At 40.2% G+C, this 23,636-nt stretch overlaps 1 protein-coding gene and 2 long non-coding RNA genes across 4 annotated transcripts in view; 2 read left to right on the forward strand and 1 right to left on the reverse strand.

Moving 5' to 3' along the window:
* Nucleotides 1-19,073, reverse strand: part of ACBD6 (acyl-CoA binding domain containing 6) — a 202,588-nt gene extending 183,515 nt beyond the window's left edge. For both annotated transcript variants that reach the window (XM_055582860.1, XM_055582861.1), the window contains exons 1-3: nucleotides 18,526-19,073; nucleotides 11,452-11,516; nucleotides 8,130-8,226 (exon numbers count right to left, since the gene is read on the reverse strand). In XM_055582860.1, the coding sequence (XP_055438835.1) occupies nucleotides 8,130-8,226; nucleotides 11,452-11,516; nucleotides 18,526-18,747 (384 nt within the window). In that variant the 5' untranslated portion in view covers nucleotides 18,748-19,073. The remainder of the gene's footprint in view (nucleotides 1-8,129; nucleotides 8,227-11,451; nucleotides 11,517-18,525) is intronic.
* LOC129653301 (uncharacterized) lies at nucleotides 10,574-13,623 on the forward strand. The gene is made up of 3 exons (XR_008715048.1): nucleotides 10,574-10,665; nucleotides 11,107-11,195; nucleotides 13,367-13,623. It is a non-coding gene; the product is annotated as an uncharacterized LOC129653301 (long non-coding RNA).
* On the forward strand, nucleotides 19,073-21,719 carry LOC129653302 (uncharacterized). The gene is made up of 2 exons (XR_008715049.1): nucleotides 19,073-19,250; nucleotides 20,598-21,719. It is a non-coding gene; the product is annotated as an uncharacterized LOC129653302 (long non-coding RNA).
* The last annotated feature ends 1,917 nt before the right edge of the window (nucleotides 21,720-23,636 follow it).

The following is a 23,636-nucleotide window of genomic DNA, read 5'->3' on the forward strand; positions in this document are numbered from 1 at the left end:
AAAAGAGGGAAGACAGTAATGTACCCTATAGTGCAGGGTTGGAATCAGAGGTACCAATATGAACTTGTGGTTTTTAATATATAAGTAAATAAATATAGAAATACAGATATAGGATACATATGTTAGAGAGGGTTAAGTAGGTGTGGGTATATACACACATGTCTGTGTCTACAATGAATCTATCTGTGTGCACATTCATACCTGAACGCATACATATGTATGCATGTACACACAGATGTAAGTATGAATGTGTGTTAACATATATGTGCATTTGAGTATGTGTATTATTCAGGTACGGAGAAGGCAATGGCACCCCACTCCAGTACTCTTGCCTGGAAAATCCCATGGATGGAGGAGCCTGGTAGTCTGTAGTCCATGGGGTCGCTAGGAGTCAGACACGACTGAGCGACTTCACTTTCACTTTTCACTTTCATGCATTGGAGAAGGAAATGGCAACCCACTCCAATGTTCTTGCCTGGAGAATCCCAGGGACTGGGGAGCCTGGTGGGCTGCCGTCTATGGGGTCGCACAGAGTTGGACACGACTGAAGGGACTTAGCAGCAGCATTATTCAGGTATGTCTGCTGAAAGGGCATAGAAGCAACAATGCCCCAGCAGGGGGGGGGGCTCTCCATTTCAGCAGAAATGAGCATACTTAACACCCAGACTTTGCTTTCTAAACACCATTCTCTACTAAAAGGAACCAAAGGGGAAAAGCCAATTCTAGGGTGAGGACAGAGAAAGCAGATGAACCTGTGCAGTGAGTTGAATTGTGTCCTCTCCCCGACAAAGACACATCCACGTCTAACCCCAGATATCTGAGAATGAGACCTTATTTAGAAACAAGGTCTTTGCAAATGTTATCAGGTTAAGATGAGGCATACAGTCAACTAATATTTGACCAGGGAGCCCAGACTACTCAATGAAAAGGACAGTCTCTTCAGTAAATGGTGTTGGGAAAACTGGACACCTATCTTATACTACCCACAAATATTAACCTGGAATGGACTAAGAACTTATGCATAAAAAAAGTCATTAAGGTCTTGGAAGAAAAATAGGAGGAAAGCTCCTTGACAATGGTTTTGGCAATGATCTTTTGGATTTGACATGAAAAGCAGAAGCAACAAAAGTAAAAATTAATAAGCGGAACTACATCAAACTAAAAACTTCCAAACAGCAACAGAAACCATCAACAAAATGAAAGGGTAAGTTACTGAACAGGAGAAAATGTTTGTAAATCACATTTCTAATAAAGGGTTAATATCCAAAACATATGAAGAACTCACACAACTCAATAGCAAAAAGAAAAAAAAAATCCAATTAAAAATGGGCAAAAATGAATAAACATTTTTCTAAAGACGACGTTCAAATAGCCAACAAGTACACGAAAAGGTGCTTGGCACCACTGTCCTCAGGGAAGTGCAAATCACACTTGTTGGAATGGCTACCATCAAAAAGACAAGAGATAAGTGCTGGCCAGGAGGTGGAGGGGAAAAAAAAGCCCTTGTGCGCTGCTGGTAGAAATGTAAATTGGTACAACCACTATGGAAAACAGTATGGAGGTTTCTCAAAAACTAAAAACAGAGCTACCATATGATCCAGCAAGCTCATGTCTGTGTTGATGTTCAAAGGAAAGGAAAACTGGATCCTGAAGAAGTATCTTTCCTCCCATATTCACTGCAGCATTATTTACAATAGGCAACATACAGAAACAGAAAGAAGATGAACAGATTGATTCAACAGATGAATTAAAGAAAATATGACACACACACATATATACACACACACACACATATATATATTATTCAGCTATGAGAAAGAAGGAAATCCTGCCATTTGCAACAAAATGAATGGACCCTGAAGGTACAATTCTAAATGGAAAAAAAGGCAGAGAAAAACAAATACTACATAACATCACTTACATGTGAAACCTAAAAAAGCCAAACTCACAGAAACAAAGAGTAGAATGGTTTTTACCAAGGGCCTGGGAGGTGGGGGAGAAATGGGGAAAATGTTGGTCAAAGGCACAAACTTCAAGTTATAAGATGAATAAGTTCTGGGGATCTAATGTACAGCATGGTGATTACAGTTAATAACACTGTATCACATACTTGAAAGTTACTAAAGGAGTAGATCTTCAATGTTCTCACCACAAAATATAAACATTAATTATGTGACACAGTGGAGGTGTTAGCTATGGTGGTACTCATTTTGCAACACATATGTGTCAAATCAACACGTGTGTGTGTACCTTGCTGCTGCTAAGTCACTTTAGTCATGCCTGACTCTGTGTGACTCCAGAGACGGCAGCCCACCAGGCTCCCCCATCCCTGGGATTCTCCAGGCAAGAACACTGGAGTGGGTTGCCATTTCCTTCTCCAATCCACCAAAGTGAAAAGTGAAAGTGAAGTCGCTCAGTTGTGTCCGACTCTTAGGGACCCCATGGACTGCAGCCCACCAGGCTCCTCTGTCCATGGGATTTTCCAAGCAAGAGTACTAGAGTGGGGTGCCATTGGCTTCTCCTGTGTGTGTGTACCTTAAATTTATAAAATGTTATATGTCTATTACATCTCAATAAAGCTAGGGGGAAAGTTAAGATGAGGTTTAAGGCGAGCCCTAAATCCAATGACAGGTTATCTAAATAAGAGAAAGTAAGGGCAATCTGGATAGAGACACAGAGGGAAAAGGCCATGTGAGCAGAGATAGAAACTGGAGCTATCCTGCCACAAACTAAGGACTCTCTGAGACCACCAGAAGTACTGGTAGAGGCAAGGAAGGACTCTTCCCTGAAGCTTTCAAAGAGAGCATGTCTCTGCTAACACCATAATTTCAGGCCTCCTGTACTGCGAGAGAATTTCTGCTGTTTTAAACTACAAACTACTAGTTTGTGGTACTTTGCTATGGCAACCCTAGGAGAAACCCTAGCCTGAAACACGCCAGAAAGAAAAGTGTTCAAAGAATGATGGGGACATATCAAAAGGACATGGGAGCCATCTTGAATGGCTTTCAGTGGCCAAACAATGGTAATTGATATTACTATTGAATAAAACACAAATCTATGAGTATATTCTTGACTATAATGGGTGAGGCAATCAACCAGGGGCCCTGAGCACATTCATGTTCAGTATGCCAGGCTCTGACTACTTCTCTCTTGGCCTTTTCTCAGGGTTGTGTGTACAGTAAGCCACCATCAGGGATGAGGTAATTTCTTCCACACCCCTGGAAAATAGCAGGTTTGCTTCTCCCTGCTATGAAAGTGAAGAGTCCCCAGAGCTCAATACTTCCCTATGGCACAACCCACTGTGTATGCAGGAATCCATCTAGGCCCACCTGTGTCATCCCTGTGGGATTTAGGGGACACAAGAATGTGAAGCAAATCCAACAAAGCTCATGTTGTTTGCCATGCCAGGAATAATACAGTCCTTTGGCTTGGACCCAGGAGTCTTGTAACTGCCAGTATCTAAGAAACAGTAACGGGCTATCTTATTAGCTTGTAAGTAGGGCAGAATCCTTTCACAGTTTTTGGAAATGAGTAAATAAGTAAATAGGGGAGAAGGGAAAGCCCATCCTCACAGCAGCATGCCAAATAATAAATGCAGAAGGAATGATGGAGTTAGAATACCGTTAACAGATATTAAAACTAGTGGGTGAAATCTGATTAGGAAAAGGATATTTACACAGTCTTAGAGTATCACCCCACAAATTACTCATTAATTTCAAAGGGGGCAGGGAGAAATGTTATCGTGGAGAAGGCAAGTGATTAAAGTTAATATAACCAATTCGGGGACAAACAAGCATCATGTATCTTCCGGTATAATGCATAGAGAAGGACACAATTCTGTGGTATTCCTTCCAAAAATGTAATGATCCAAGTCTAATCACAAGGAAACATCAGACAAACCCAAACTGAGAGCCACTCTACAAACTAACTGGCCTGTACTCTTCAAAAACATGACAGTCAAGAAGGAAAGGCTGAGAAACCACTGCAGATTAAAGGAGACTAAAGAGACACGGCAACTAGATGCAATGCATGATCCTGGATTGGACGATTGATCAGAATGTTTTAAAATAACTATGAAAGACATTTTAGATATATGATAAACTGGAATATGGACTATGAATTTGACAATAATATTGAATGAATGTTAAAATTCCTGATTTTGAGAAAAGAGAATCATTGTTATTTGTCAGTAGGAATGTAAATTGGTATAGCCATGATGGAAACATTATGGGTTCTTCAAAAAATTAAAAATAGAACTCCCATATGATCCAGGAATCTCACCTCTGGGTATACATATAAAGGAAATTAAATCAGAACCTCAGACATCTGGTCTCTCATTGTTTACTGACCATTATCCACAACAGCCAATACATGGAAAGACCTGAGTGTCTGTATGGACGAAAGACCAGTATGGACGAATGTATAAACAAGATGTGTTGTGTGTATATATACACACAAACAACAGAACATTATTTAGCCATGAGAAAAAAGGAAATCCTGCCATTTATGACAATACAGATGAACTAGGAGGACATCATGCTAAGAAAAATTAGCCAGACAGAGAAAGACAAATATTATATGATCTCACTTTATAGGTAGAATCTAAAAAATGAAAAAGTCAAATTCATAGACACAGAAAATAGAATGGTGTTTACCACTGGCTAGGGAAAATGGGGAGATACTGGTCAAAGGGTACAAAGTTGCAGTTCTGTAGGATGAATAAGTCCACTGCAGGCATAATGACCACAGTTATTAATACTGTATTGAATATTGGAAATACACTAAGAGAGCAAATATCAGGTGCTCTTCTCATACACACAGAGAGAAAAGGTGACTATGAGAGATGATATATTAGTTAGTTCAACTATAGTAATCATTTCACTATGTATATACACATAAATCATGTTGTATACCTTAAATATACATTTATAATTTTTACCTTAACACATATGTACACATACATCTACATACACACACATATGCATGCCTTATAGGAACTCTTGACACCAAAAAGAAACCAATGGCCAATTTTGATAATGGCAGTAGAGTAATGTCGCACAGAGTCGGACACGACTGCAGAGACTTAGCAGAAGTAGCAGCAGCAATGTATTCAAGTATTAAGCAGTAAAAGGACATGATGTCTATAACTTCTCTAAAATGGTTCAAAAATAATACAATAATTCAGAGGAAACCTATTTATATGTATATACATGTAGATAGAAAATGATAAAACAAGAGAAACAACTGGCATAACTAGACAAATGCCATCCAAGAGTTCCTTGTGCTCTTAAAACTTTTTAAAAAAGTTATATCAAGACATCATTGTACTATTATTAGTTACCAATAAACACACTAATTAATAACAATGTATTCTATACGTGAAATTTGCTTAGAGAGTAGATTTCAAGTGTTCTCACCATAGACACACACAAAAAAACATGATCAATATGGGAGGCGATGGATAAGGTATTTAAGGTAAGAAATCATAAATTCTGTTACTTATCAAAAGTTATAAACTCAAATGCCTACATAAGAAGTTTAGCAAGATGGTTCTAGCTCAGGATCTCTCATAAGGTTTAGGGTGTTTTTTGGGGGAGTATAGTTGCTTTATACTACTATAGTTGCTTTATACAGTTTCTGCTGTACAGCAAAGTGAATCAGCCATACGTATATCCCCTCTTTTGGGGATTTTCTTCCCATTTAGGTTACCACAGAGCACCAAGTCGAGTTCCCTGTGCTATAAAGTAGGTTCCCCTTAATTATCTATTTCACACAAAGTATTGTTGTATGTCGGAGAAGGCAATGGCACCCCACTCCAGTACTCTTGCCTGGAAAATCCCATGGACGGAAGAGCCTGGTAGGCTGCAGTCCATGGGGTCGTGAAGAGTTGGACATGACTGAGCGACTTCACTTTCACGCACTGGAGAAGGAAATGGCAACCCACTCCAGTGTTCTCTCCTGGAGAATCCCAGGGACGGGGGAGCCTGGTGGGCTGCCGTGTATGGGGTTGCACAGAGTTGGACACGACTGAAGTGACTTAGCGGCGGCAGCAGCAGTCTTGTATGTCAATCCCAATCTCCCAATTCATCCACTCCCCCATCACTCCCTCCCCACATGCTTTTTTCTAACACACATAATGTCAGCTATGGGACAGAGAGCAGAGTGGTTAAGAGTGGGGATCTGGACTTATACAGGCATAGGTCTAAATCCCAGCAATATCATTTATTAGCTAGCTAATCTTGGCAAGTTACTAAGCCTCTCTGTGCCTGAATTTTCTCTTTTTTAAAATGTAGATAATACTAGTTTCTAAGTCTTAAAATTCTTAAGAAGATTTCAAAGGGCAATATATGCAAAGAACACATTCAGCATGACAGTTGTTATTATTTCATCATCTTTAGAAGCAAATATCAAAAGAAAATGATTCTTTTAACCCAAAAGAAAATGATTCTTTTAACCTGAAACAAAATGAACTAAATATCAAATCTCTTGAGATTGAGATTAGGGTCCAGCCCCATACCAATCAAAAACATGTGGGGTTAAAAGCTATGAGTCAAAGGTACCAGCTTAGAGTGTTTAAACTAAAAATTAAAATGAAAAGGAAATATAAAATTTCTCTTTACAACTAGATTATGATGTTAACATATTTTTAGAATCATGTATTAAAGAATCATTTTTACTTAAAAAGTATGTATCTTTGGTTCTGTTTGGTTTACTCAAGTTTCATAAATTAAGTAGGTAAGATATAGATATTTTTTTAAAACATCCTTAATGTCTAGTTGGGTTTCCATAAGGAAAAAGTACCTTAACTACATGGACTGTGCAAGCATCTGTAATAGTCATAGTTAGTGGAATTTTACTTAGTAATTAAGGCATTGAAGATAAGAAGCCATAAATTCTGTCATTTATCAAAAGTTATAAACTCAAATGCCTACATAAAGCCAGGCAATCAGAAACAGTCAAATATAAGTCAATAGGGAAGAACTGAGACCACAGTGGCTGGACCTGAAGACTAAGGACTCACTTAAAGGCATGCAAATTCAAGTCTCGTTTTTGTTTTTTTTAATATTGTGCCATCTGTATTCAGGCTGAGTTCAGTTCAGAGAGGCACTTGTTCTTACCACTGAATTTCAGATTTTTAAGTCCTTTCACAACCTTTATGGTATATATCTATACACAGATGATGTTTTATAGCAGTCATATCATTAGAGATCTAACCAACATCTAAGTTGGTTATCTTTCCCACTTTGTACTCATAATTAAGATATATTTTTATATGTCATAATATTTACATCTTTAAGGTTCCTTATAACTCTGACATTTTAAGATTCTATCGCTGATTCCATCCTTCATACTAGTAATAAATATCTAATAATGAAACAAGTGCCCCCAAAGTTCAAAGTAATCTCTTCTTCCACTGGATACCTTAGCACTCACCTCATTATTGTTTTATACTATTACTCTATTTTTCATATGTTTTATCTTCTATAATATACCTTGTGAAAGTGAAAGTCGCTCAGTCATGTCCAACTCTTTGTGACCCCATGGCCTATACAGTCCATGGAATTCTCCAGGCCAGAATACTGGAGTGGGTAGCCATTCCCTTCTCCTGGGGATCTTCCTGACCCAGGGATCAAACCCAGGTCTCCCGTATTGCAGGCAGATTCTTTACCAGCTGAGCTATCAGGGAAGCCTTATAATGTACCTTACACTACATAATAGCAGAAAGTATGTCATTCACATTTTACCCCTATCGATAAGCATTTTGCACTTGCATAGAAGGTGCTCACAAAAAAAGAAAAAAAAGAAGAGAATCCTACCATTTCTCAAGATAATAATATGATCACAAGTTAAACTCTTTCAAATTCTAAAATGAACTGAGCTTTTGCATGATTTACAATTATGCTTTTAAAAAGTCTCCACAATTCAGAGTTCTCAGTATCAGTAGCTGGCTATATGAACATATAAGCAATAGTATTTTTAAATAGATAAATATTACAATAACTTTATAATCTATTTGAGAAAATAAAACTCAACGGATGTTACTTAAGCCTACAGCTTAGTTTTAACATTTATTTGAGAGAAAGATGGTGTTTTTTTGGAAAGTGTTATTTATAATCATTAAGTCTTACCTGAGGATTCCAACTTGGATCTAATTTTTTAACTACAGCAATATATTCCTGCATTGCTTGGCTGGGGCTTGAATCACCAAGAGCTTTCCATGCTTCCCTGTAGTAATATCCAAAATGGCCTATCATTAATTATGTAAGAAACACAAACAGTATATTTCTTGTTATTATTAAGAAAAAGGCACACATTTTAATGGTCACAAGATGTAATAAGCCATAGACGCACAGCCTTCTCTTTTTGCCTTTACGTTGGTCCATAGCAATACAGACCTTATCAGCCCACCTAAGGAGCCCTTTTAGACACTTTTCCCTCTAATCACCCTTCCCATGAAATTTTAAAATATATATTGCATATTTGTCGAATTTAAGAAGACATAAACTATTGTAATATCTAAGATTTTAAAACTCCCTCAAACCCAAATTTCACCCCTGCTGAGAACACACGGTCTACAGACAATAGGAGTAGTTCTCATCTAATGAATTAACTGTGTTTATGGCATTTCAATAATGTGTTCACTATTCATCACATAAAACAATATTCTGTGGGAAATGCTTCAAACCTCTTATTTTAAGGTGTGAGAAATACACCTTCCCCTCCTGCTGTTATCTCATCTCTAAGCTGCCAGTAGTAGATCCTGAGGCCTTGGGCAGGGACTTCAAAAGTGAGGGGGCAGCGAAGACAGAAAAGAGTACTAATGAATGAGAAGGCAGGGACTTCCTGCAGTTCAATAACCAAGAGCAATATTTCAGTCCTGAGCCCCCTTCTGCACTTTCCTTTTCTTCTTTTCTGCCAGCTGCTAGACCAGGCCTCCTTCTTGGCTTTTCCTGCCAATTCTTTCTACCTCCAACTGGGAGGTACAGTCACTGATCCACTGTAAAAGGTAACTCAGTCTCAGAGTTTTCCCATTACCTTCCTGCTCTTATCACGGACAGAACATCTTTCTGAGGTTTCCTAAATTTATTTTTAATCTCTTGAAATTTACTTGTATACATCGTAACACTTTACCCCAAATATACATTCTTCAAAGTAAAGAAATTTCATTATTTAATACCATTAAACAAATGTACGGAGAAGGCGATGGCACCCCACTCCAGTACTCTTGCCTGGAAAATCCCATGGACGGAGGAGACTGGTAGGCTGCAGTCCATGGGGTCGCTAAGAGTTGGGACGCGACTGAGCAACTTCACTTTCACTTTTCACTTTTCTGCATTGGAGAAGGAAATGGCAACCCACTCCAGTGTTCTTGCCTGGAGAATCCCAGGGACAGGGGAGCCTGGTGGGCTGCTGTCTCTGGGGTCGCACAGAGTCAGACATGACTGAAGCGACCTAGCAGCAGCAGCAGCAGCAAACAAATGTATATGAACTGTATTTAGATTTCCCCAAAATATTCTTTATAGCTTTCTTTTTCCAGATGAGGAGCCAATCAAGACTCACACATAACACTGAGTTTCAAGTATGTTTAGTCTTTTTGTCTTCCATGATACTGATATTTTTTTAACAGTTGGAACCAGGTGTTTTTTAAAATATCTTTCAATTTGCATTTGTCTGATTGTTTCCTCACCTAGAGAGTTTTCTTGCCAAAAATGATTAATCATGATTAGAATGAGGTGAAATGTTTGGCAAGAGCAACATAAGGGTGAAATGTCATTTACAATTCATCACATCATGGGGCACATGACAGCGGTTTGTCCCATCCTTAGTGATGAGTCAGGATTTAGTACAAGCAGTGTCTCCAGGTTTTCTCTTTGTAATGAATAAGTAAACTCTTATTGTGTGAACTCAGATTGTGTGAATACTGTTCCCAAGTTGTTTTTCATCTAATGGTTTTAGCATCTATTGATGATTCTTGCCTGAATTATTATAATTGTAAAGTCTAAACTTTTAAAAACTACTAAAAACAATGAAAAAAATAGGAAAACACAGAGGAGAAAGTAATGGTGAATTTATAATTCATAAATTTAAAAATGCACAAAATATGCATCAGGTAGTCTTATAATAGTAATAAAATGCCAGTCAGAGAACTATCGGAGAAGGCAATGGCACCCCACTCCAGTACTCTTGCCTGGAAAATCCCATGGATGGAGGAGCCTGGTGGGCTGCAGTCCATGGGGTCGCTAAGAGTCAGACACGACTGAGCAACTTCACTTTCACTTTTCACTTTCATGCATTAGAGAAGGAAATGGCAATCCACGCCAGTGTTCTTGCCTGGAGAATCCCAGGGACAGGGGAGCCTGGTGGGCTGCCGTCTCTGGGGTCACACAGAGTCGGACACGACTGAAGCAACTTAGCAGCAGCAGAGAACTATTTGTTGTCATCAGCATAGGAAGCTTGAGCCAGAAAAAAATCAAAGCACAGCTACCTTCACTGAGAATGTTCTACACAGAAGTCAGCTGAACTAAATAATTGTGCTTAATGACATTACAGATTTGCATTTCAGGTTCAAGCTCTACATCTCCTCACAGCTGGGTGACAGACAGTTCCCAGACAGGCAACTTGTTCAGGGAACCACATTTTGAGGAGCACTGCTCTAGAAAGAAGGTGAGAATCCAGTTTTAGTTCTTCTTCTCTCTACAACCATATTTCACCTTTTCTTTTTAAACCCTTCCTTCTCTACTTTTAATTTCAGGCGGATGCTCCAAAGTCCTTTCTTCTGTAAGTTTCCCTATTGTATATGATTTCTCTCTTTTCACTTAAACAAGGTAGGAGGATATAAGGCCTCATATGACAGGATGTAATCTCTGAATTATAATTTAAAAAAAAATTCTAGGAGGGCATAGTCTTTCTATGTATTCAGGAAAGAAGCAGGCTCAGTATCTATTTTTCTTTCCCCCTGTGCTCAAGAGGTTATTAGAAGTACTTCTTTACCATGGTAGGCAAGGAACGGAAGAGCACTCGAGATGAGGAGAAAAAATTGCGGAGGGGAAAAAAAAGAGTAAAATATGGGGATTTACCCTGCTCTTCTCCCTTCCCATCCTCCAGACCTTCTTCCAAGATCCCTCCAGAGAGAAGTGGTGACCCATGAGGGGCTGTATGATAAGGAAGGAAAATTTCAAGCAACAGCTCTTACGGTCAGTCTCTAAGAAGTGATTCATATGTGAAGAATGTATGAACTACTTATATACCAACATCAAAGCATAAGAATCCTTTAGGAGACTTATCTAAAATCGGCTTCTTTTAATCTCTCTCCCAACTGCCTGTCATTAGCACTGCCTACAGCAGAAAGAGATTAATATAAAAATAATTCTTTAATCTGCTCACTACTTTCTAATTCCTAAACACCTAAACCCTTTACAACAACCACATTAGATCCCAAGAATTTCTTACCATTTTTGCTTTCCTTCAAAGTCAAAGAAGCTTGGTTTAGGTGTATTGCAATTTCCAACTTTGACCTAAATGAAGAGGGTGAGCAGAGATAAAATCAAGAACTTATTTTTCAAAAAACTGCCTGAGAAACTTTTAATTTTTAAATCTATTATGTATACTTTGTAACTATAGGTTAGAAAATATCTACAACTATATAAAATAATAAAATGTAACATTCTTTGCAAAAGCAAACAAAAAAAATAAACTTTAAATAGAGGCTGCTTTGGCTTATTGCATAAAACAACTGTCAACTAGCAGTATAACATTTAAAAAATGAATGATAAACAGTTACATTCCTAAATTAGACAAATTGTGTATATATATATATAAAACAAATTATAGAGTTTGTAATCATGCTACCACTTATAATGTAGAAGAATTTTAAAATATGCAATAAACAAGCTTTAAAGTACAGTTTATCAGAATTCATCATACAGTCTGTTGATGCTGATTCTCAACACTATCAGCATTTTTTCTCTCTCAAACTCCAGAATAAAACACACTATTTTCAAGTTTATGAAACTAGTCAGTATAAATTTAGATGCTAAAAGCCATGAAAAAATTTCAAGGCTCTCAACAACAAATTCTATAAATTCTATCTATTCCACAATAATCTTCTCTTGTTCATGGTCAATTCTTATTTTTAATCCTCAAACACTTGTAGTTAAACTACACAGTGATTATTTGCATTATGAATAAGCATAGATGAAATTCACACAAGTTAGACTTTACTGCACACCTTGATTCCCCCTGGCACAAGTAATCTCCCTCTCTGATGAACTCTCACAACACTTTCTCCCTCTCTGTGATGGCACTTTTCACATTTCCCTTGTGTTAGCGAGATTTGTGTCGTCTCATCTTTCTACAAGAATAAAGTCTCTCAGAAACTATTCTTAACCCACCCATTGCACATAGCATAGTGTCTAACTGAAGGCAGTAAAAAAAAAAAAAAAATGTTTGTTGCATATGGAATGTATACATTATGCATGTGTTCAACAAAATACCTACCCACTATCTCCCTAAAGCTAAATACCACAATCTGAACCCTACCTACTTCTCTGGGACCTTCCCACTACCTCCTAATACTCCTAACACATGCATTTTGCTAAAATCAGACTGATGGTCCACTCATTAACCAGACTGGTCTACTCAACTGCCTTAAGGATTTTCATTTTTATTCTATTTTTCTCATGTTATTTCCCTCAACTGAAAAGCCCTCACCTTCTTCCCTCCACTTTTCAAAATGCTCCTTTCAGTACCACTCAAGGTTCAGATTCTAAGGAACCCTTTCAGTCTATAATGATCTCATTCAGCTCTGATTTCCTAATAACTGTCATCTCTATTATTTGCTTAGTAATTAATCGTATGGCTCTCTGGTCATTATTAAAATGTACAGTGACACAGGGGCAGTCCAGTGAGGAAGGGACAGGGAGAAGAAAGGATGAAAGAGCAGGAGCTGCATCTCTTAGACAATCACCATAAACCAAAAGCTTCACATAAGTCAAAGGAGCCACACACCAGTCCTGTTAGGCTTGTCGTTACGTACTCATTCTATAGATGAGTACAGAGAAGCTGAGGAGCGTTGTCACTGCTCACACATTTATAAATCTTGAATCAGGAGTCAAGACTTGACTCCAGGACTGACACCAAAGTCCAATACTCCTCTACTAGACATCACTCTGTTTCGTATGCTACATAGAATCCAGGCTTCCATTCTGGCATCTCTAAAGTCACCTGAATGACTGGATTGTTAGAAATATGAAATGAGATAAACTATTAGGCATCATAAAAATAGCAATTACTTTGTGTTTTTTCGTCCAGACAACAGCCAGTGGCAGAAACAAATGCCAATGCCTATCCTTCATTTCTCCTACAGTGACAGAAGTCTCAGCCAGACACAAGATCACTGAGCTGAACGTTTTATGTGACTATGCAACTTCTGCCCAGGTCCAGGGAACTGGATGTGTGTAAAAGTGACATAAATATCTTCCTTAAAAAGAAAGAGGGACTTGTTCTTCCCTTTCCCTCTGCCTAGGCTAGAACTGATCATGGAAAGATCTTACTGCAGCAGTTCTAAAACTTTTTGGTCTTGTAATCCCTTTATACTCTTAGAGACTGAGCCCCCAAAGAGTTTTTTTTATGTGGATTATATTGATCTGTATTTACCAGATTAGAAATGAAAATATATTTTAAAATGTGAATTAATTAATTTTAAAAATAATAAACTTGTTACATGTTAACATAAATAACAAAATTTTATGAAAAATGACTATATATTTTAAGGCAAAAAATATTTAGTGAGAAAAGTGACACTGTTTTACATTTTGCAAATCTCTTTACTATCTGCCTTAATAGAAGGCAGGTGTATTCTACTTCTGCATTCAGTCTATTGTGATCCATTGTTTTGGATGAAAAAAACAACTTCACACAGATACATTGTTAGAAAAGACAGAAGTATTTTAGTAGCATTTTGCGATAATTGCAGATATTCTTCTTTGATATCACACCAAATCTCAACAAGTGGCAGTTTCTTCAAGGAGAGCTTCTTAAAGATTCTTCCCTGGTGGCTCAGATGGTAAAGCATCTGCCCACAATGCGGGAGACCTGGGTTCAATCCCTGGGTCTGGAAGAACCCCTGGAGAAGGAAATGCCAACCCACTCCAGTATTCTTGCCTGAAAAATCCCATGGATGGAGGGGCCTGGCAGGTGACAGTCTATGGGGTCGCAAAGGATCAGACATGACTGAGCAACTTCACTTTCTTTTCTTTCTTTCACAATGTGGAATCTGAAGCCATAGCAACAAATTTTTTATACTGTTACATTAAAATCCATTGGTCTGACTCCTATACTTTGAATGCATCTTCTATCCACACATAATTTGTAATTTCATTCCCTGCAACATCTGAAAATAGTTTACTGAGTTATGTAGATCTTCCAAATGTTGACCTATTTCATTACACACACAACAGTAAAAGTTCACAATCACTAAAGCCAGCACTAATCTATCAAAAACATTTTTTAGTATTAGGAACCTGTCAAGATCAGGTGGCAGATACAGATTTTCCAAACCTAATTTTCACTTGAAGGCTCAAATGTTGTCACTGGCAACAAATACCAGCAGTTGTTTTCCTTTAAGTGACAGTCTGACTTCTCTTTTTCAAGAAAGTGTATGCCAAATACTCAAGCTTGAATAAGCATAGTTTATCTGTAAGTTGCTGTATTAAGTAAAAATTATGTATGTTGAGAAAAGTGGGTAGCTCAACTTGCAACTCAAAATTTACACAGGCGTTTTTCTTCAAAACAGCCAACAATAATTCAGTATGCAGGAGACATATTTTGTATGTACCCCTATTTTATCACACACAACATTAAAAAGACTTGTATTCAAGAGTTAAAATTAAATAAAATCAGTAATTTTTACTGCTTTATCAAAGGCATTTTAAAGTGAAACTGGCCTTTTTCTTTTTAAATTCATCAGTCAGTTCAGTTCAGTCGCTCAGTCGTGTCCGACTCTTTGCAACCTCATGAACCGCAGCACGCCAGGCCTCCCTGTCCATCACCAACTCCTGGAGTTTACCCAAACTCATGTCCATTGAGTCAGCGATGCCATCTAACCATCTCATCTTCTGTTGTCCCCTTCTCCTCCTGCCCTCAATCTTTCCCAACATCAGGGTCTTTTCAAATGAATCAGCTCTTCGCATCAGGTGGCCAAAATATTGGAGTTTCAGCTTCAACATCAGTCCTTCCAGTGAATATTCAGGACTGATTTCCTTTAGGATGGACTGGTTGGATGTCCTTGCAGTCCAAGGGACTCTCAAGAGTCTTCTCCAACACCACAGTTCAAAAGCATCAATTCTTCTGCGCTCGGCTTTTTTTATAGTCCAACTTAAATTCAGAGTACACAGTGGTTAAAAAAAAAAAAAAGTTAAAAAATACTACTGCTGCCACTGCCTTGATTCATGCTAACACATCAGCAGTTTTATCCACCATGACAGCACAGAAAAAAGGCAAATACAAACATACCTCGTTTTATTGCACTTTGCTTTATTGTGCTTTGCAGATACTGCATTTTTCACAAATTGAAGGTCTGTGCATACCCTGTATCAAGCAAGTTTATTGCAACCATTTTCCCAATAGCATTAGCTCACTTCATGTCTCTAGGTCACATTTTGCTAATTCTCCCAGTATATCAAACCCTCCACTAGCAAGAAGATTACAAGTCATTGAAGGCTCAGACGATGGTTAGCACTTTTTAGCAATAAAGTATTTTTCAACTGAAGTATGCACATTTTTTTAGACATAAGGCTACTGCACACTTAATAGACTACAGTATAGTGTAGACATAACTTTTATATTGGAGAAGGAAACGGCACCCCACTCCAGTATTCTTGCCTGGAGAATTCCATGGACGGAGGGGCCTTGTAGGCTACACTCCACGGGGTCTCAAAGAGTTGGACGTGACTGAGCAATGAACACTTCAGCTTTCATGTGCATTGGGAAACCAAAGAATTCCTGCGACTCACTTTACTGTGATATCTGCTTCATTGCAGTGGTCTAGAACCAAACACTCGTATCTCTGAGGTATGCCTGTATTGTCTTAGTATTATTATGAAAATAGTTTTGACTTTATATTCTCTGAAGTCTGAGGGATTCTCAGTGGGGGTCTGTAGACCACAGTTGGAGAACGGCTGCCCTAGAGAATGGCTAAACTACAAGACAGAAAAAGACTGAGCCCCTGGATGATTACATGAAGCGGAGCACCCTATCAGCCTAGATCAGCCACGTCTAGCCCATTATCTGAGATGAAAATAAAAGTTCAGCAGCTGAGCTGGTATCCTGACACAGAAGCTTTTGTATTCCCAAATTCAAAGAACAGTTCTGGATCCAGAAAAGACTCGATAAATAAAACTACAGAATTCTAGGACCTCATTAGTAACACATTTCAAATCATTAGATAATGAATCCTAAGCTATGAAACAGAGATATAAAATGTAGCACTTTAACAGAGCATCACCTAAACTCTGTTGTCTCTGATATATACATGATATTTTCAGGGCCCCTGAAACAGACTGTTTCAACTAAGGTTGCCAATGGTAAATGCCAGTGAATCAAGGGTACCCAGGTTAAAGTAGGAAGATGTGTTGAGTATCTCAACTTGTGCTGGTGCTTAAGGCTCCTCAACAGGAGTTTGAAATTTTCATTGTCCTCGGGTTTTCACAGGTGTCAGTCAGTTCCCTTGTGTTGGCACAGTGCAGGCTGATGAACGTTAACTGCTGTCATCTTTTTGAAACCACTAAAAGATGCTAGTGGAGCCACTGGCTTATCTGAGACTAAGAGAACTATTATGTTAGGTAAGGTTAGGTCTCTGCCTGAGAAAACAATGTTCACAGCTCAGTTTATTTTTAGCCTTCTCCTGCTGACAAAATAGAGTGTTATTTGGAATAGAAAGTGAAATTATTTCATGAGAAAAGCTGATTTTATGAGAAATGTAATTATTTTACAACAAATTTTGATCCACTATGCAGGAATTATATTGAACTCTCAACTCTGTTATTCTATCAAAGACTGCTATTTTTAATACCGCCACAGAATTCTGATAGAAACAAAATATTTAGAAGAGACTGATGAACACTGAATGTCCTAACATCCCTAAGTAAACATAATCTTATTCTCCAGTTCTCTAGTAATTATTCTCTCATAATGAGGAATTTTATTTCCAGATACAGAATATCTTTAAACACTCTAATGTCAAGAGGGTGATGAATGCACACCTCTTCCAGACTATGTGGATGAAGTACACCTGAGACAGAATGGTTAGCAGCTGGCAGGTGATGATAGTTCACTAATGACTTGGTATCACATATTTAATGATGCTGATGCTAATACCAATAAAGATATGTCATAGAGAGGAAAGCCATGTTTCTTGGAAATGTGGAGAAAATTAGTCTTATCCTGCCCAGAGAATCATCAGTCAGCCATGTTACTTGTCCAAACACAATGCTCAATAAATTCTTGTGAAATAATTGAAAGTCTCATTGTAATGTTATTAGGACAGGACTAATAACCAAAGAGAAAACAGATATCCAGAACTTTTGCAAGAGAAAAAATTCTGAGGCCAATTCAGGGGCAATTTGCATTGAACACTATAATTTATATCGTTTATCCCTACAACTACATCTCTCAGGTCACTTTAACTGATATTCATCGATCTTCAAAAGAATCTTCATCTCAAGTCAGTATATTCAGTTTATGGTACAGAGGGGCCCCCACAACTATTTCTTTTTAAAGAATATAAGGGGAAACAGATAACAAGAGGCATAAAATGGGCTATTATTCAGGACTCCATTGCTTCCAGTGTTCCAAAAGCTGGAGTCTTCCTCAACTTTTAACCCTTGTCGGCAGCTTTTCACATGTTTAAATCTAAACTCCTCAGGTAACTTTTGTAAATCTCTTGATGGCAAGTATCATGATGTTTTTGCTTCTCTGGATCCCCCACAGGCGTAACTCCCAAGTGTTTTACTATTAAAATATGCTAAACAAGTATTGTTGATTATGATGAAGCACTAATTTTTCCAACCCAATTACTCTCTGAGGATAAATAAAAGGTGTGTCATATGACATTATTGTATTTCCATACCTCCCGGTAATTTCAGAGCCTTAGACTCGGGAGCTACAAGCTAGTTCTGGTTCTGATTGTTTACCCATTTTGTAAATGTTCTGAAGCTGATGAAGGGCATAAGGGCAAGGTCACTAAACAAGTCGGGAAAGCCCCAGAAAAACTGTCCCTCAGTAAACAAGTCGGGAAAGACCCAGAAAAACTGTCTCTAAGTGTCAGCTAAATATTGCTCCTAGGATAGCAGACAGGTCCTTTCCCTGTCCAAAACGAAGCTAATCCTTAGATGATTAAAAACACACACACACACATACAAACTTCATTACACCTGACCATTAACCAAGCACTTTCACCATCTCTTTTTGGCGGAAAGAGAAGGCTTACGGTCACGCTCGGCACCCAGCCCTTCCCTGCTACTTTACCTGCTTGTACCTGGCATACAGGTACAAGAGCTGCTCCCTGCTGGCCACTTGCACCAGGCCTTGGAGGTGCTCTGCAGCCTTCTCAAACAGCTCTGGCAGGCTCCTGGATGCCTCGATCTCGGGGCTCTGGAGGGATCCCACATCCCCGGAGTCGTCCCCGGAGCTCAGCTCTCCGCCACTGTCGCCCGTGGTGGCCCCCGAGGGCAGGAATGATGAGGCCATGCGTCCGCCTGTCTTCTTCGGATCGGGTGTGACGCCGGCGTGGGGGCCTTGCCCACCAGTCCCGAGCTCAAGTTGCACCCAACTCACCTAGCCCGAGCTCCCTCGCCTAAATCAGCCTTGCTCCCTCTATCCACCTGGTCTCGCTGGGCGTGCAGGGACGGCCCCGCCACCCTCTGCTGCTCTCCCCTACTGCCCGGTCTCTTCCGGCTTCCCCAGGATAACAGGGAGCTCGGGCTAGCCCAGATCGCTCCTGCGGCGCTGGGGTCTGGGAGCAGCACGGTCAGGGGTCCCGGAACAAGGGCAGCGGGGGGCGGGCGACAGGCGCCTGGGGGCGTGGCGGGGGCGTGGCGGGGGCGTGGCGAGCGCTGGGCTGCCTGCACGCTGAGCACGCGCCCTGGGTTCCGCACTCCAGCCAGTTCCGCTTTGGGCCGTAGAAGTGTGGGGGGACTTATGGGACCGCGCTGGGCTAACAATGATTGGAGAAACTGCCCTCAAACGTTGAGGTGTCCGTTAGTCGTTTCGTTGAAAATACCGGATCCCATTCTCGGGTTAGGCCTTCTAGAGTGGGGGAGGAGCCCGTGTATTTCAGAGTGTATCGGTAGAACTGGAGTCCTGGGAAACTTGGAGCTGAGGACGAAGGTTCCGCCTGAGCCCGCCTCCCCGGGTTTTGTGTCCCTGTGCTGTGCCTAGTCGTTCAGTCGTGTCCGACTCTTTGCGACCTGATGGACTGTAGCCCGTCAGGCTCCTCTGTCCATGGGGATTCTCCAGGAAAGAATATCAGAGTGGGTTGCCATGCCTCCTCCAGGGGATCTTCCCAACCCAGGGATCGAACCCAGGTCTCCCGCAATACAGGAGGATTTCTTGTTGTTGTTGTTGTTGTTGTTGTTGTTTTTACCGTCTGAGCCACCTCGAGCGGACCTTTTTTTGTTTTTGTTGTTGTTGTTTTTACCGTCTGAGCCACCTCGAGCGGCCCCAAAAGGTCCTTGGATGCCTGCATCCGTTGCTGGAGAGTTTGGTTTTAACTTGAATAGTGAAAGAATTTGGGAGATTGGGCAATCAGTCCAGTCTCTCCGTGTCTTGCTTTGCACGCGTTCATAACCATCATCTGCCAGAGGTTTACGGAACCTCTTCCCCAGGTTCCGTAGCTCGATGCTCTTTCCCAGCTCAGCCTTTGCCACTGTGCTTTGGCAGATACTGAGAAATGAAGCCGAAAATGCCCTGCATAGTTCTGCTCTATAGGAGCTTAGAAAACTGCAAAAAACTATGACACGATTATAATAGTGTCAGAGGAAATAGTTAATAGCCGATGTAGCAGCAGCAGCAGTAAGAATAGAAGAGAGTTTTATTTGGGCAGAACTGAGGACCTTAGTCAACTTCTCAGTAGCTCTGAGGAATTGACCCAGAAAAGCATGGTTTTCAGCAGTTTTGTGTCTTTTCAGAATAAAGAACATCAAACCTGGTAGGAATACATTATCTCACAGTTCAAAAAAAGAGAGAAAAGACAGATTAGCTTGTACACAGCAAATCAGTATGGCTCTGGCACCTAGGAAAGAAGAGGCCTTATCATTGAAGGAGTAGTAGAACTGATGTCCCAGAAAGGGAGGCGTTTATCTCTATCTTCAAAGGGGACTTTTTTTACTTCTGGACAGTGCAGCCTTTCTTAAGTAATTAAAGCAATGTACAATGCATGTTTGATGGAGTACAAGACTTGCTGTTGTAGTTGGCATAAGTGAAAGTAGTGAAAGTGTTAACCGCTCAGTTGGCATGCCCACACCTCAGTATGTGAAAATTTCTTCCATCAGTAGTTAAGTTTTACTGAGTGGTTATTGTGTCCTGTTGTTCTTGTTCAGTCACCCAGTCACGTCCGACTCTGAGACTCCGTGGACTGCAGCACACCAGGCCTCCCTGTCCCTCACCATCTCCTGGAATTTGTTCAAGTTCATGTTCATTGCATCGGTGATGCCATCTAGCCATCTTCTCTAATGCCCTCTTCTTCTACTGCCCTCAATCTTTCCCAGCATTAGGTACTTTTCCAGTGAATTATCTGTTCGCATCAGATGACCAAAATACTGGAGCCTCAGCTTCAGCATCAGTAAAAATTCCAGTGAATATTCAATGAACAGTGCTTTTTAATAGAAGAAAACAACAAAAAGGACAAGACTAAAGATCTCTTCAGGAAAATTGGAAACATTAAGGGAGCATTCTGCACAAGATGTGCAGAATAAAGGATAAAAATGGTAGAGACCTAATAGATGCTAAAAAGATCAAGAAGAGATGGAAAGAATACATGGAAGAACTGTATAAAAAAGATCTTAACTGGATTACTATGATGTTGTGGTTAATCACCCAGAACCAGACATTCTGGAGAGCAAAGTCAAGTGGGCCTTAAGAAACACTGCTCTTAATACAGCTAGTAGATTCAATGAAATTCCAGCAGAAATATTCAAATCCCTAAAGGATGATGGCATCAAAGTTTTGCGTTCATTATGTCACCAAATCTGAAGACCCAGCAGTGGCCACAAGACTGGACAAGGTCAATCCTCATCCTAACTCCCAAGAAGGGCACCAAAGAATGTCCTGAACATGGGACAGTTGCACTCATTTCCCATGCTAGTAAGTGAAGTCACTCAGTCGTGTCTGACTCTTTGCGATCCCATGGACTGTAGCCTACCAGGCTCCTCCGTCCATGGAATTTTTCAGGCAAGAATACTGGAGTGGGTTGCCATTAAAATCTTGCATGCTAGGCTTCAGCATTATGCGAACTAAGAAATTCCAGATGTCCAAGCTAGGTTTAGAAAAGGAAGAGGAACTAGAGATCAAATTGCCAACATTCACTGGATTATAGAGAAAGCAAGGGAATTTCAGAAAAACATCTATCTCTGTTTCATCGACTACACTAAGCCTTTGACTGTGTGGATCATTGAAAAACCATGGAAAGCTCTTAGATGGAAATACCAGGCCATCTTACCTGTCTCCTGAGAAACCTGTATGCAGGTCAAGAAGCAATAGTTGAAACCTTGTATGAACTGATCGGTTCAAGATCAAGAAGAAAGTATGACAGGGCTGTCTGCTGTCACCCTGTTTGTTTAACGTGTATGCTGAGCACATCATGAGAAATGCCAGGCTGGATGATTACAAGCTGGAATCAAGCTAGGCGGGAGAAACGTCAACAACCTCAGATATGCAGATGATACCACTCTAATGGCAGAAAGCAAAGAGGAGCTAAAGAGCCTCTTGATGAGGATGAAGAAGGAGAGTGAAAGAACCAGCTTAAAACTAAATATCAAAAAAAAAAAAAACTAAGATCATGGCATCCAGCCCCACAACTGCATGGCAAATAGAAGGGGAAAAGGTAGAAGCAATGACAGATTTCCTCCTCTTGGGCTCCAAAATCACTGCGGACAGTGACTGCAATCATGAAATCAGAAGACCATTGCTTCTTGGCAGGAAAGCAATGACAAACTTAGTGTTTTGAAAAGCAGAGACATTACTCTGCCGACAAAGGTCCATATAGTCAAGGCTATGGTCTTCCAAGTGGTCACATACAGTTGTGAGAACTGGACCATAAAGAAGGCAGAATGCCAAAGAATTGATGCCTTCAGACCGTGGTGCTGGAGAAGATTCTTTTCGACCCCATGGACTGTAGCCTTCCAGGCTCCTCTGATGATGGAATTCTCCAGGTGAGAATACTGGAGTGGGTTGCCATTTCCTTATGCAGGGGATCTTCCCAACCCAGGAATCGAACCCAGGTCTCTTGCACTGCAGGCAGATTCTTTACCATCTGAGCCACCAGGGAAGCCCCTATTATGTCCCAAGTGCTGTTAAAAAATAAAACAAAAATAGAATATTCATTTAGTTCTGGGGTTAGGCTTTTAGATGGGTAGACAGAGAAAGAGTAGACAGGATGAGAGAAGAGAAAAGGCAGGAAGGTGAGAAAGCCTGGATCAGGATTCAACAAACATTCCTTTCGAATCCCAGTTGTGCCACTGTTAGTCCCTGCCTTCAGAGTACTCACGATCCACTCAAGGGATGGCGGATGAACAAAACCTTGCCATTAGAAAAGGGATAATAGTAACTTACTGAATCCCTTCCTATTTAAGGGACTTAGCCCTTAGTAAGGTTCAGTTCAGCTCAGTTCACTCGCTCAGTTGTGTCCGACTCTTTGCAACCCCATGAATTGCAGCATGCCAGGCCTCTCTGTCCATCACCAATTCCTGGAGTTCACTCAAACTCACATCCATCGAGTTAGTGATGCTATCCAGCCATCTCATCCTCTGTCCTCCCCTTCTCCTACTGCCCCCCATCCCTCCCAGCATCAGAGTCTTTTCCAATGAGTCAACTCTTCACGTGAGGTAGCCAAAGTACTGGAGTTTCAGCTTTAGCATCATTCCTCCCAAAGAAATCCCAGGGCTGGTCTCCTTCAGAATGGACTGGTTGGATCTCCTTGCAGTCCAAGGGACTCTCAAGAGTCTTCTCCAACACCACAGTTCAAAAGCATCAATTCTTTGGCGCTTAGCTTTCTTCACAGTCCGACTCTCACATCCATACATGACCACTGGAAAAACCATAACCTGACTAGACAGACCTTTGTTGGCAAAGTAATGTCTCTGCTTTTGAATATGCTATCTAGGTTGGTCATAAATTTCCTTCCAAGGAGTAAGCGTCTTTTAATTTCATGGCTGCAGTCACCATCTGCAGTGATTTTGGAGCCCAAAAAAATAAAGTCTGACACTGTTTCCACTGTTTCTCCATCTATTTCCCATGAAGTGATGGGACCAGATGCCATGATCTTCGTTTTCTGAATGTTGAGCTTTAAGCCAACTTTTTCACTCTCTTCTTTCACTCTCATCAAGAGGCTTTTTAGTTCCTCTTCACTTTCTGCCATAAGG

Source organism: Bubalus kerabau, chromosome 5, assembly GCF_029407905.1.
Source record: "Bubalus kerabau isolate K-KA32 ecotype Philippines breed swamp buffalo chromosome 5, PCC_UOA_SB_1v2, whole genome shotgun sequence".
In the NCBI taxonomy this organism is placed as follows: domain Eukaryota; kingdom Metazoa; phylum Chordata; class Mammalia; order Artiodactyla; family Bovidae; genus Bubalus; species Bubalus kerabau.